Genomic DNA, 14,590 nt, shown 5'->3' with positions numbered 1-14,590 from the left:
TCTGAAAAGCGGTTTTGAAGCCAGAAGTGGGCGGAGGTGGCCGTCTCCATCTTGGCAGCGTCACTCCCAGATAATCGAAATTGGCAAAAAGGTGGGAGCCGGTTGTTGAAACCACGCCCACCTATCTCAACATCAGTGAAAGCAGCGGCAATCAATCTGTCACTCAAGTGGCCACGCCTTTAATTATGCAGAACTTTAAGGCCTAATATAATTTAAATGGATGATTTATAAAAAATTCACTGCACTCACAGTTGTCATGAAGGGCAAATTAGCTATACATACATATATATATATATATATATATATATATATATATATGGTTTGTTAGGATAGAACAATATAGGACTGAGATGCAACTATTTGAAAATCTGGAATCTGCAGGTGCAAAAAAAAAGAAAAATAAACAAATTTAAATACTGAGAAAATCACCTTTAACGCTCTGGAATCTAAGGGTATTTATGGGGCCTGGAGAAGTTGTGTCATACCCTGACATTTGTGCTTTTTTCAGTTTCTTATAGACGGTTTCATCGGGCGCACGCGCCTTGACCTAAGTTAACTTCCGGTCTGTGTTGTGTATATCGGTCTGGCTGCAGTGCCTTCTACAAACGCAGTTAAAGGCAAGGTGAAGAGTAGACTGAAGTTGGGCTCAGGTGGTTGTGCTGTGGGATGTGTTTCCCATACATTTATTTATTTTTGGAGACTCACCACAATTTTAAAACTGATTTTTTTCCCAAAAGGCTTCATTGAGTAACGTTAAGTACTGCACGTTTAATAATAATAATTCCTTACATTTATATGTTTAAATATCAAAACGAGGCACGGGTGTTTTTATATCGCTGTATTTCTGAAGGAAGACTTGCATGTTATATGCCTGCGTGTGAGCGTACCAGCTCTGCTTTGTTTACAGCTGTTACTGGGGAAACCTCTATTTCTCGCGCTTTATGTCTATGCTTTAAAACATCTACTGTTGGCAAATAATGAATTGCATTTTCATTAAGTCCGCCTGATCCACGCAGCAAACATTTTGTTTGTTATCAAAAAATATCTACTCTAGAGGGACTTGGCTGTTGTTATTGATTCTATTTGGAAGTCTACCGGAAGTTAAGTTAGGTCCACAAAAGCGCTCATGCGCAGTAACGTTTGTTTATGTTGTTGCCGTTGAAACAATCTATAAACATCTAAATAATTTAAACTAATCTCACTGTAATCAGCAGAAACTGGGCTATGATAATATGTGAGCAGCTTGTATGTACATGATTGTTTTTGAGAAGAAAAAGGGATGCGTGGTTAGTGAAAAACTAAAAATGTTAAATCACTTGAATAAGGCCATAAAACATAAAGTTGTCCAAATGAAGTTCTTAGCAGTGCATATTACTAATCAAATTTTATGTTTTGATATATTTACGGTAGGAAATTTACAAAATATCTTCATGGAACATGATTTTTACTCAATACCCTTATGATAACTTTAACCCATGCAATGTATTGTTGGCTATTGCTACAAATACACCAATGCTACTTGTCAATGGTTTTGTGCTCCAGGGTCACAAATGACTTTGATACTGACTTTTGTTGTAATGTTGAAACATTGGAAACACTTTTTAAACAGTATTTACATTTATTTAATATAAGACTGAAATTAGAGATCAGATAAACTTCAATTCATTAAATCATTTTATCTTTGTGTTTTATTTTTAAGAAAATTTATTATAAAACATTCAGTTACAGGAATAAAATAATAATCCTTAATCCATGTTAAGGAGAAATATCGTGTAATAATAATGTTTTGCGAACATTTCATTTAAGACATCGGTGAACATTACAGTACAACTTTACAAACAAATTGTTTGTAACATAGACCTACAAACAGAGGTTTAGCGAAAATGCTCTCTGGACCCTTTTAATATAACTAGTGCTAAAACCGCTTAGTCCTCTCTCTTTTATAACATCTTTCCCTTTTACACAACAACATCATCAAGAGTATTTTTAATACAGTGCCTTTTAAAACCATAATAAATATCTGGTATTTAAGACAAATCAATTTGTCTAGATAGAACATAATGTGCTTGTTACCAATTTAAAACAAGGAAATTAAGGAATTACATTCAATTAATGAGTTTGCATGAGCATGTTAGTAAGCAGTATTAAACAGTAGAAAAAGGTATTTCAGTTTATTTTGATTATATTTGATAAACTTATAAGAGCTGCGTTGCCATATATATTTTAAAAAAATTGTTCCGATCAAAACTTCACTATATTTTTTTCCTACCTTCACCTGCGACTGTTCTCAAAGTTTTATTGAAGAGCTTTCAAACTAACTAGCCTTTCTTAGAGGCATTCAGCTTCTTTTTGATGTAGTGCCCCACCAAGACCTGAGGTCGCTCCTGGTAGTTATTCAGGACGTCATGAGAGCTGGTCAGCTGGTCTCCTTTCAGTCTGTCCAGCAGTGCTACACACACAACCACAGCTGAAGAAACAGGTCAATATTATAACATAACCTTAACCCATATCAGCAGGCTTAATGTGTGACAAGAGGGAAAATTAACCCAACAAACTGCAATGAAAGATCATAAACCCATAAATAGCACCCGTGCATAAAGGCTTTTCAGCATTAACCAAACAAATTTCACATGAAATATCACAATCTTGTGCAAGAATTACTTATTAACTGTTGCATTTAAATGACATGCCTCGTAGATTGCTCAGTTTGCACATGGCCGCAAACACAGATGACTCCATTTCAATGTTACGAACTCCAGCAGCATAGGCTTCGGCAAGGTAGTTCTGTTTATCTTCTTCGCTGTATGAGCAGAAGGCCCCATCCAGCCGAGCTTGACCTGTACCAAGACAGAACAGAGCATTCAAAAGCAGCAAACTACAGCCATGCAACAACAACAAAAACAGACTATGCAGTTATGACATTTTTAAATATTTATACCTTCATAGAAGTCAAGGGTGCACATTGTGTTACCAATGACAGTCTCAAACTCGGCGAGGTCTTTGCCACACTGAAGCAGCTCCTCTGCAAGTTCCCCATCAAGTTCTGTGCTCCTGACCACTAGTTTCCCCAGGATGATCTGCTCAAAACGAGGCTGGAACGTAGAATCCACTGACTGTTTGGTAACCACCACAGTCCCTGGCTTTAATCCTGACCAAAGAGTAATAAAAAAACAGCTCAGGCTGAAAACAATGAGTCAGGAAATTATCCAAATCAGGGTGAGGTTGGGCCTGATTTTGAAAGCATGGAAACCCTTTTGATTAAGCAGTTTAATGGTGAAAGCAGTGTACCTATTCCACCTGACGTCCCGATGCGAACTACAGTGACATCAGTGCAGCGGGCGTGATACAGGAGCTTGATAAGCTCATGCAACATTATAGCGATAGATGGGATGCCCATGCCATGCTAGGACACAAGGAAAATTCAATGTTAACATTCAGACAAACTTTACCTGCAATGATGCATTCAAACATACAAAGGCACTGTAATTAAAGGTGTCTGATGGCCACTGATACACAAAAACTTCACAACTCTATTCAAAAGCTTGAGGTCAGTAAGATTTATTAAATCAAAAACACTACTTGGATATATACTATTAATACTTCTTTAATTATTTAATGTATAAATCGATTGATGACTCTATTGGACTAAAAATCTTAATGCTTTAGGGGTGATGTTGACCCAAATGTGCATATGTTTGTGTACATATATGAATTTATTACTACATATTTGCTTAAAAAGCAATTCTAACATACCAATCATAACATTTATTGCACATGTAAACAAATATTAAAAGAAACACGATAGATTTCTTAAGATTCTTTGATTAATAAAAAAAAGTTCAAAAGAAAAGCGTTTGTTTTAATAAGACATCTTTTGTAAAATCAGAAGTGCCTTTATTGTAACCTGTAATCAATATCCTTGCTGAATAAAAATGCTAATTTCTTATGGGAAAAAATGTAATGTAGCCTAAATGTAAATGAGTTTGAGTTCACTCACACTGACAGACAGCAAAGGTCCAACTTTGTACATGGCATAGCGATCGGTTCCTGCACATATATTTGGGTAATCAGCATTAGGCTCTGATAGCCCCAGTTCTTTGGCAATGTATTCAGTGAAAGACTTCATCCTCCATCGACTTCCTCCTACACACACAAACTGACACAAAACGTACAACCAAGCGAGTTAGACAGACCTGGATCTTTCTAAATGAGTAAGATTTAAGCATGGAAAAGAACTGAAGTTTACTTTGACATCTCCAAACATGGCAGGTAAGTCGTGAGTGGATGTTCCCAGGTTGAAATGGTAAAGGATGTCTTCTGTCATGGACTCTAAATGAGGATTGTTCACATATATGGACCTATGCAGGGAAAATATAACATATCAAACGAGACCGCTGCTGGTTACTGTCCCAACTGTTTGGAGGACAGTTTAAAGTAACACTTTAACCACACACACTCACAATATAACGTAATAACAGTCAGGACTCTGTGACTCAGGGGTCGTGAGAAGGGCACTGACAGGAACACAGGGCTCTCAAGTTTTGAACTGAGTTCAGAGTGAGATTTTGGCGGTGGCCGCGATGGCGGCAGGCGGTTGATGGGGACAGGTGTCTGATTTCATAAATGACACATATTCTTACAAATAAAATATTTAATTCAGCATTTGTGTGTGTGTGTGTGTGGCATTAGGCATTTGAATGAGGGCGCACTAACACCAATGCAGCTTTTTAGAAATCCTCCCTGCTTGTGTCCCTCACACCTTGATGGACACAGGAGTTCTCTTGTCTGCAGACTAAGCACCAGCAAAAAGAGCTAGTGGTTCCCTTTGTGATGAATGGCCATCGGGTTGACCACTCCTTCTTAAAGGAACACCTATAGGTGGCTGCTCTACTTAACCCTCTCTTTTTCCCTGTTTCCAGTGGGTTCTCCACTGTTTCCTCAGTCTCTTCCATGGACCCATCCTCTACTGGCACCCTAATTGCCTCCTCCACTGTCTTCTCCACAGTCTCCTCCTCTGACCTAGCCACCTTTTTAGGGAGCTGATCTTAGAGCAAAGCATGAAAGAATGCTCCTTTGCCTCTTCCCTGACATCTTTGAAATAGACGAATGCAATAATCAGTATTATACATTGGATAAAATATAATGAAATAGCTTAGGCAAAACGTTTTCAAAATGGGGACCAGGAAGTTGTGCAGTAAAAATAAAAGGAAAGAAAAAACTAAAAATAATTCAAACTACTGCCATACAAGTATTATGGATAGCCCTATTATAGAAGTCTCTTATATAAAACTGTCAGAGTAGCCCCGCATCCTCTTCAACGTATAACGTTAGCTATAAAAATAATACTGGGCTAATAATAGGCACAAAAGCTACGGCCGACCACATACGATGGCCAAAATTGCGTGGGGGTCGGGGTCATAATAACCATCAGACCAAAACATATCTTAGACTTTTTTGAAAAAATAGGAAATTCATATATTGATTTTAAAAAAATCATATAACATTAGTGAAAATCGGGGTCAATGGGTCTCATTCACTAATAATTGCGTAAAATTTTCTTATTTATACGCACATTCGAACTTTTCACGAGAACTTTCCGCCTAATACACAACACGTGCGTACGCACATGAGCTTGTTCTTAAACTCGTTCTTCTGTTAGTGAATTTGGAGTCTTCTAAATGAGCGTCCGCGTGCACGAGGTCAGTAATTAGCATAATTCACGCCCAAACCAGCTCCATATAAGGGCTTTCCACAACGAGGCACTTGTACAGAGAAAGAGAATTATGGCACCGAGACAAAAGACAAAAAAAAATAACGTTCAACGATTATGAACGTGAGGTTTTGCTGTCGGAGGTGGAAGCCAGGAAAAATGTGTTATTAAAAAGTGTATCCACTGGCATAACGGGCACAGGTAAAAAAGAAGCATGGGTTATAACTACTGATCTATATAGATCAGTGGTTATAACACAGGCTTGGAGAGGTATATAGGGTGAGAGCGGTTGGTGATGTGGCTTAAGTGTGGTTCCAGTGAGTTGCATAAATCAATCAGGACTTCTCTGGGCAACCTAAAGCGACTAGCCAATCGTCTCTCTCAGCGAACATATCTGTGCGCTCTCTAAAGACGCGCTCTCTTCCTAAGAGCACGCGCCGCGATGTCCAAGTGTGCCATGCCTCTAGTCTAAACACAAGATGAGACACATTAATCACCGTTTATATTAGGATAGATCAGGTGATTGTTGTTTGGACCTCATATATATATATATATAAAATTGGAACTGTAATTATAATTTATCAATAACATCTAATTATATGTAGGGTTCTTAACACATACCATATGTACGCAATAATCATGTACAACCGGGCCTTAAGCATAAGTTGTTCTTGAATCTTTTCGTACATTTAGAATAAATTTTAGTACGAAAGTTTTTGATGAATCATGATTTATTCGTGAAAACGTCCGTACGCACATTTCACGCAAAAATCTGTGCCTACGCATATTTAGTGAATGAGACCCATTGTCTTGTCAAGTCAATGGAGTTGGACAAAACGTCTCCGGTTACTATCGTAACCTCGGTTCCCTGAGAGGCGGGAACGAGACATTACGTCAGCTAAGACGTATATGGGAACTCTTCCCTTCTCCACTTTCACTGAAATCTTATTGGCTAACGCCAGCTGGGGACAGCTGGCCAATTGACGCGAAGCATGCAAATACTGGCGGGTCAGCGGGCAGTATAACATGCATGGGCGCGAAAATTACGTCAGAATCACGACGGAACGCTAGCACAGCTGATCAAACAGCGACCACGGCGGCTAACGTAATGTCTCGTTCCCGCCTCTCAGGGAACCGAGGTTTACGATAGTAACCGGAGACGTTCCCTCTCGAGGCGGTAACTCAACATTATGTCAGCTAAGACGTATATGGGAACTGTATAAAATCCCGCCGTGAGAGCAGTGAAGAGAAGCCCTGAACGGAGTCAATCACCCCCACACATAAGCAGTACAGTTCTAGCCAATGGCCGTGTCGCTAAGAGTGCTTGCATCTGATAGGCGGAACTAGACCAATGAGACATCTGCTCCGAGCCTAACAAAATTTGCATAATTTCAAGCAATATATCGAAATCTGCACTAGCCAGGGCAGACACAAAGTAATAAGCACTCAAGCATGAGAGTTAAACAGAGTCGACTGCGTTTTGCGGTGACTACTGCATAAACCATATAATCCATAACACAGAGTTAGCAGCCATGGTAACTACTGTATAGCTGGTTATAACAGAATGAATAAAACTTAACTCACCGAAAGTACATGAGACGCTACAGAGGGTACATCCAGCTTGTAAAACCTGGCAATTGTGTTCTGGGAAGACCAGCCAGCAGCAAAACATAAATACTGGACAGACATACCTCTAGACCAGGCCCATCAGGAAGCATTTATATTGACCTCGCAGAATGAGCTCTGATATTGAGGGGATAATCCTTCCCCTGGCATTCGATAGCGTCCACGATCCAGTGAGAAAATCTCTGTTTAGAAACAGCACGTCCCTTATTACATCCACCAAGCACACGAACAGCTGGTCCGACTGACGAAAGGCGGCCAAGCGATTCATATACATCCGAAAAACCCTAACAGGGTCCCGGCGCTCTGAGCATCAGCGTCACGCGAGGCTGACGGCTCAACAGATAAGGCGGGCAGGGAAACAAAATGGTGTATTAAGTGACTTCGGAACGAAACCCGGTCTCGGCCGGAGAGTGACATTACAGTCGCCAGGCCCGAAAAGAATTCAATATCGTTCACCAAAAACTCATGAAATTCTCCAAGGCACTTCGCCGAGGCGAGAGCAAGAAGCAAGGCAGTCTTCAGGGAAGCTCCTTAACCGCAATCGAGGTTAATGGCTCGAACTGTAGTAAGAGATAGAGCCCTCAAAACTAGAGCGAAAACCCACAGCGGCACGGAGGGTGGCCATGAAGTGCACAATCTCCTCGCTCCCTTGAGAAAACTGATTACCAAAGCGTGCTTACCGATCGTTTGCCCGTCAACCGGGGAACGAAAGCGGAAATAGCGGTCACATACACCTTAGCGTGGATGGTTTCAAACTCCCGCTATCCATTCTGTGCTGTGGAAAGCGCAAAACATCCGACACGGAACAGGTCCCCGGGTCAATATAAATGTTCTCGCACCATTTTGTGAAAACTCCCCACATCTGCGCGTAGCAGCGAATGTTTGATGATGCTCGCGTCTCTGTAAGTGTGTTTAGCACTCATGAGTGTAGAGCGTCCCGCTCATTAGGGTCCCTGCAGCGGCCACACATGAAGGTTCCACAGCTCGGGGCTGGGGTGCTATATTGTGTCATTCGCCTGAGACAGCAGGTCCTGCCTGAGGGGGATTCGCCATGGGGGAGCCATCACTAACTCTCTCAGGTCCGCGAACCAGGACTGATTCGGCCAGTTCGGGGCCACGAGTATAACTGACGCTTTCTCCTCCCTGATTTTGCACAACAAAGGCAGAATCTTCACAGGAGGGAATGTGTAAGCCTGGCTTCCGGCCAATGCGATGTCAGAGCATCTCCCGGCAGGGGGGCAGTGAGATAGCAACGTGTTCTCGCTCGTGGCAAACAAATCCACTTCCTCCCTCCCAAATCATTAGATCTGATCTTGGGTGAAGCCTCCATCTCCTTGAGGAATCCCGTTCCTCGAAAGCATGCTCACTCCACGGTTCAAAGTACCGGGGATGTGCGACGCTCTTATGGAGATTAAGTGTCGGTCCGCCCACAACAGGAGACCTGCTGCCTGTTTGAATAGAGCTCTGGATTGCACGCCGTCCTGGCGATTTATGTACGAGACCACAGACGTGTTGTCGGTTTGAATCAGTACATGTTTCCGCTCCAATTTCGACCGAAAGGCTTGCAGGGATATTAGGACACCGCTTCCATTATTCCAAACGGTTTATGTGCCACCATCTCTGTGACTCCGACCACAGGCCCAGGCTAGATTCGCGTTTGCAGAGAAAAGAACTCCTGGGCTGAACATATCTGGGCTGTTCCACGGTCTCAGAGTGCTGACGCAACTGTGAATGACAGTATGTGCTTGTGGACCGAAGACCACGCCCTCGGCGGAACTCGAGTTATAGCCAAAACTGTAGTGGCCGCAATGTAGCAGACCCAGATGGCACACCGAAGAAGCTGCCGCCATCAGTCCCAGAAGCCTTTGAAATTCCCTCAGTGCAAATGACCTGCCCGGTCTGAAACAGCGCAGAGTCGATGAAATGCTCTAGAGAGAGATGGGCACGCATCGCCATCGAGTCCAAACATATTCCCAGATATGTTACAGTCTGACTCGTAAAAACACGCTATTCTGCATATTCACACGCAGTCCCAGCGTATCCAAACGGCGAAGCATTGTTTCCATGTGATTGATAGCACATCTCTTGAGTGGGCTAAAATCAGCCAATCGTCCAGATAATTCAACATGCACATTCCGCTCGATCTGAGGGGAAATTTCGCTCTATCGCTCTCTCTTGAGCAGACTGAGAACTTCCTGCCGCAGAACAGGACGGTTTAGGGGCAAAGTCAGTGACGGGACCACGCCATTGAAGCGGGGAGGTCTGCGTTTGAATTGGAGAGAATATCCGTCGTGAATTATTCCCAGTATCCACGGTGAAACGCCCGGGATAGCCCTCTTACCGTCCATGAGATGACACCGCGGACGCCTTAGGTTTACAGCCACTGACGGCTTATTTTGACCAAGGCCCCGCCCCTGCGAGGCTGGAAGCACTGGCGGGAGGGCGGGCGCGTCACGTAATGGTGTGACACTCTTGCACCATCGAGAGGCCATTATAATCATGGACTGTGGCTCTGCGCTGTTTGAGACAGGGCACGTGACACAATGCTGGGTGCAAGAATTTGTATACATGCTTCTATAGTACAATTTTTACTCCCAAAAACATCATTTAAACACATAGCAATCGTCACCCATAGTGATGTGGGGGACATGATGCATGTGTCTTTGTGGTGTTGGCACTCTCGCTCCTTCGCGAGGCCATTATATTCATAGGTTGTGGCTCTGCACTGTTCTGAGACAGGGCGAGTGACACAGTGATGAGTGTAAGAGGAAGTAAAGCTCTTTCGTTGATTGTATGATGCTTTTATTGTGGAACTCACACAAACAGCATTTAAACAGACATAGCAATCGTCGCCCGAAGAAAAATGGGGGACATGATGCATCTGAACAAGGAGGGTGACACCCTGTTTATGTGGTGTTGGCACTCTCGCGAGGCCATTATAATCATGGGTTGTGGCTCAGCGCTGCTATGAGACAGGGCGAGTGACACAGTGTTGAGGGTAAGAGAAGAAAAGCTCTTTTGTTGATTGTGTACATGCTTCTATTGTGGAACTCACACAAACGGCATTTAAACACACATAGCAATCGTCGCCCGAAGGAAATGGGGGACATGATGCATTTGAACATGGTGCTTGGGGGCGGGGCCTCCTGCGCACTCACTCTTTCACAGTCAGGGAGACGATTCGATGGCGCGCTGGCTCTCTCGCGCCGCGGGGTCTTCATCTGACCCTGACGTTTCCTCCCAGGCTCTTACCACTGCTGGTTTTGGTCGAAACGAGCGTCCGGTTCAGAGCGGGGTGCCACTGCGGGCTATTTTAGCTGGTTTTAGAGCCTGGCGAGGTGCATAAGAACCTCGCAGAAAAAGACTGGAGTGAGTGACGGGGCATCACGTGGCTCATCGCCTTGGCGCGCTTTCTGCGTCTCTGAGAAAAGCTCCATGACGTCATCAATGAGGCCGGAGGGAGCAACTGGAACGTTTAGGGGCATCCTACGGTCCGCGTCTTTCAGGACAGCTAGGGTAAGCCATAGATGCCTGTAAGGACGACCATGAGCCCCATGAAATGGCTGAGCAGAGCGCTAGTAGCCATCAGCGCGAGATCAGTTGCAGCGCGCAGATCCCTAATGACACAGCGCTACTGTGCCGCCGTCTGCCTGAAACACCTTGAGTATTGCCCTGGCATGAAGAACAGAAGCGGTCTTCCCTCAGAAGTATAGGCTTTGTTCGTCTAAGGGCCGTGAACTGCACGGCTTGGAAGGCAGGCTGTGGTCCGAACCAAATGCAGAGGGAGCCGGGCACAGGTGCGGTAACGGTCTCCTCGACGGGGGGAGGGTTTCCGCCCCATCCTTGTGCATGAACATGGCCTGCGTAGCAGAGTGGGTGTGCGCCGATTGGGGTGCAGCCCACGACTTCACCACGAGCTCTTGCACGCCTCAATGCCGTCTGGTAGCAGCTCGACTGGAGGAGCCACGAGTCCAGTTACCTTTCACAGGCTCGTCAGGTGCGTTGTAAGTGAGACCCAGCTCCGTGAGGGCCTTTCCGATGACCCTGATGAGCTCCTCCTGGAGGTCTGCAGGGCCCTCTTGGTCGGGGTGGTCTTTTTTCCAAACCTTTTCCGACGTCGAAAGCGACATTGGAGTCGTTTTCCTCGCCAGCTCCGAAGAGGACGAAGTTCGCGGGGCGGAAGCTTATCGTCCACCACGCCTTCGGGCGGGGGAGGGCCCACCAGCGGCTCGCTGGCGGCAGTGGGCCTCATTCCCGCCGTTTTCAGAGCCACTCTGGCTCTGAGGGCGCGCACTGGCAGCTCGGCACAGTGGGCGCACGTGTGGTCCATGTGAGAAACCCATTGGCGGGTCACACAGAACTGGTGAAGGTCAGAATCTAGCATTAGCAGCCATCGGATGCGGAGAGGAAAAAAGGGTGAGTAGTCCTCTATTGCAACTTCCACGATGACTTAGATAAGACTTCTAGCGTGAAGAAAGAGATTCAGATGTAATTTTCGCGCCCATGCATTTTATACTGCCCGCTGACCCATCAGTATTTGCATGCTTCGCGTCAATTGGCCAGCTGTCCCCAGCTGGCGTTAGCCCATAACATTTCAGTGAAAGAGGAGAAGGGAAGAGTTCCCATTTACGTCTTAGCTGACGTAATGTTGAGTTACCGCCTCGAGAGGGAACTGGGGGGTCACATCATATATGTCTGAACACATATATTCCCCAGCAAGTGAGATGACTAACTGTACTCATAGGATGCTTACTGTCCTCTTCTGTAATCGTTACGTTACATACTTCAGCGAGAGTCTGAATTTGTTTTGCGCACGAGCCTGTGAAAATCTTACCCAGATACAGCAATGCTATTTTCTGATTGGCTGATCGGTAGCAATATTTATTTTTATTTGATTAGCTGGTGCGTATCAGGGCCTTCGGGAAACTCACTTGATTCCTCTACCTGTTTCGCTGTTTAAAAAATAGCGCCGCAACTTGGTGGGCATTATTATCCTCGTAATGTCTCTGCGTGAGAAATACAAGGTGTGGCATGTGAGCGTGTGTACGAGTTGAAATGCGTAGGTCTCACGCCCAATGCGTGAGACTTGAGAGCCCTGGGAACATGATTTCCGTTTTAAGGCGCTTATTATAGAACTAATGAAACTTTTCCTTATGGAACAACACTGGTGTCCAGCGAATAAATGTAATTTCTCCAGTGCTTGAGTAACAAACATAAAATCCTTACATAGATTACTGAATGACATATGAAACGGAAGTGCTGAGAGTCCACGCACATAAAGAATAAGGAAATAATGGCATTCGTAACGTAACGTACCTATCGCAAGCCCCGTTCTTCTCTTCACCCAGCGGCATTTTCAGTTTTTTTCCTGAGAAGGACACATACATAGTCTTGTTTAACTAAACCAATGCAGAATGAACAACTCTGCCTAACAATAACAGTATTCGTTAAAGAACAGAGGCTCTTGACAAAGCTCGATGTGCGTTACCGTGAGGTGGATGTTTATAACGCCTCGTGATGCACTGTCCGCCGGTAAGGTTACTCTGATAAAATACAGTGGGTCTTGGTCAGTTGCTTCTGCTGTCAAAAATCCAGCTTTGCCGTTGGTGTACGTGATGGTTTCTCACGAGCATCGTGTGGTTTTTTCAAGTATAGGTCTCTGCAGTAAAGTAATGGGAGTTACGAGATCAAGGTGTTTTTACACCATGATACCTGATTGGTTGATGTAATAGTGACGTTAGGTTTAGGGGTGGGGTTGGGTAAGGGGGGTCATTTAGATTGCATGATTCAGAAACACCCAGCAGTTTCAAACCACCCACATGGTGATAAACGCCCACTTTTGGTCTGCAGAGACCTAAGTCTCGGTTTTTTTCCCGCAAGTCCTGCCTCCTGCGGCAGGATGGGCTTGTTGGAGCAACGGATTGGACGGTTGACGCAAGTCCTGCCTCCTGCGGCAGGATGGGCTTGTTGGAGCAACGGATTGGACGGTTGAGTTAGAGGTGGGGCCTCGTGTCTACCACTGACGTCACGGACATTCCACAGAAAAATGACTACTTCTTGACATTGAGATGATTATCACAATTAACTATAGATATGTTCCACCAACGTTTGGTGATTTGCGTTATTTTTGAGTAATATAATTGTATTAATTTAGAACTCATTTTATTTGATATATGTCTCATGTAATATAAATCTATGATAACACAACAGTGATGTTGTGAAGATGTTTGCCACCCTAATTTGTTACGTTTATATATCTCGTACTAAACTGATGAATATACACAATCTAAAACACGCAAAGACATCTGAATAAACAAACAGAAAAGTTTTTAAATTATAATATATATATATATATATATATATATATATATATATATATATATGCACAAATATTAACTAATACTTCCAACTGGTCCTGTGTGAACATGTATTTGCATGAAGTTACTAAAGCCCACATTTGAATGCATAGTATGATTCACCTTGACTAGACATAACCAAGCTTAAATACTACCAGCCCAGTTCATTTAAACTAAAGGTTAAAAAAACATTTTTTCAACATTAAGTTAGTTGATTAAAAGGTCTTACCCAGTAACGCACTATGCCAGAGGCGAAAGAGATGCTGAAAATGATGAGGAAAGGGGTGACTGAAATGCATCTACCTGTAAGGATTACAAAGTTTTTCAGTTTGGATATAAAGGCTCATTGTAGTCCAAGAGCCTTTATATCCAAACTGAAAAACTTGGCACATTAGCAAACCATCCCAGAAGTGTCCGACCTTCCAAAATTCCTCCAAGTCCACAGCAATGACTTATACAGGATGTCACAAAAGACCGAAGGAACTGCAGGCCTCTCTTGCATGGATAAAGGTCACTGTTCATGACTTCATTATCAGAAAGACACTGGCCCAAGAATGGCATCCATGGAAGAGTGGCAAGGATAAAGCACTGCCAACCCAGTAGGGCTGATTTGAATTTCATGGAAACTGTTCTGAATTTATTAGATAAAAACATTTTGGCAATGTACTGGTGTGGGGATGCTTCAGGGCCTGGAACACATTATAATAATTGAAAATAATTGAGAGAAATCTGTCTGTAAATTAAAGCAAGAAGCAAGCAAGAAAATGATCCAGTCCTTAATCTGTATAGGTCAAAACACACACACACACACACACACACACACACCCAAGCTAACGTGTTGGAGTGGCCTTGTCAAAATTCTGACTTGAACCCAGCTGAGAAGCAGTGTCTTAAACTG

At 43.7% G+C, this 14,590-nt stretch overlaps 1 protein-coding gene across 3 annotated transcripts; it reads right to left on the bottom strand.

Annotated features, from left to right (window-relative positions):
• Nucleotides 1-1,670: 1,670 nt before the first annotated feature.
• On the bottom strand, nt 1,671-13,003 carry upp1 (uridine phosphorylase 1). Of its 3 annotated transcripts, none has more exons than XM_052578821.1 (8): nt 12,824-13,003; nt 12,653-12,702; nt 4,247-4,358; nt 3,998-4,156; nt 3,289-3,403; nt 2,939-3,148; nt 2,691-2,837; nt 1,671-2,467 (listed from the first exon to the last, which is right to left on the bottom strand). In XM_052578821.1, exons 2-8 carry the CDS (start codon nt 12,688-12,690, stop codon nt 2,319-2,321), a joined length of 930 nt encoding a protein of 309 aa, XP_052434781.1. In that variant the 5' UTR covers nt 12,691-12,702; nt 12,824-13,003; the 3' UTR covers nt 1,671-2,318. The 3 variants fall into 3 exon arrangements, with proteins under 3 accessions (XP_052434781.1, XP_052434782.1, XP_052434783.1); XM_052578822.1 differs by having other exon boundaries at nt 1,671-2,449; XM_052578823.1 differs by having other exon boundaries at nt 1,671-2,837; nt 12,653-12,704; nt 12,825-13,002.
• Nucleotides 13,004-14,590: the final 1,587 nt, after the last annotated feature.

Source organism: Carassius gibelio, chromosome B16, assembly GCF_023724105.1.
Source record: "Carassius gibelio isolate Cgi1373 ecotype wild population from Czech Republic chromosome B16, carGib1.2-hapl.c, whole genome shotgun sequence".
NCBI classification, from domain to species: Eukaryota; Metazoa; Chordata; class Actinopteri; order Cypriniformes; family Cyprinidae; genus Carassius; species Carassius gibelio.
Note: the sequence above shows the minus strand (reverse complement) of the source record. Positions and strands in the feature narration are given on the sequence as shown.

Bases quoted from the DNA above. Each gene is read 5' to 3' on its own strand.
- upp1 (XM_052578821.1), bottom strand. From the start codon at position 12,690: ATGCCGCTGGGTGAAGAGAAGAACGGGGCTTGCGATAG. The intron at 4,359-12,652 runs GTACGTTACGTT...TTCCCTGCATAG, and splicing joins AAGAACGGGGCTTGCGATAG to GTCCATATATGTGAACAATC. The intron at 3,149-3,288 runs GTACACTGCTTT...CTCTTTGGTCAG, and splicing joins CGGGACGTCAGGTGGAATAG to GATTAAAGCCAGGGACTGTG.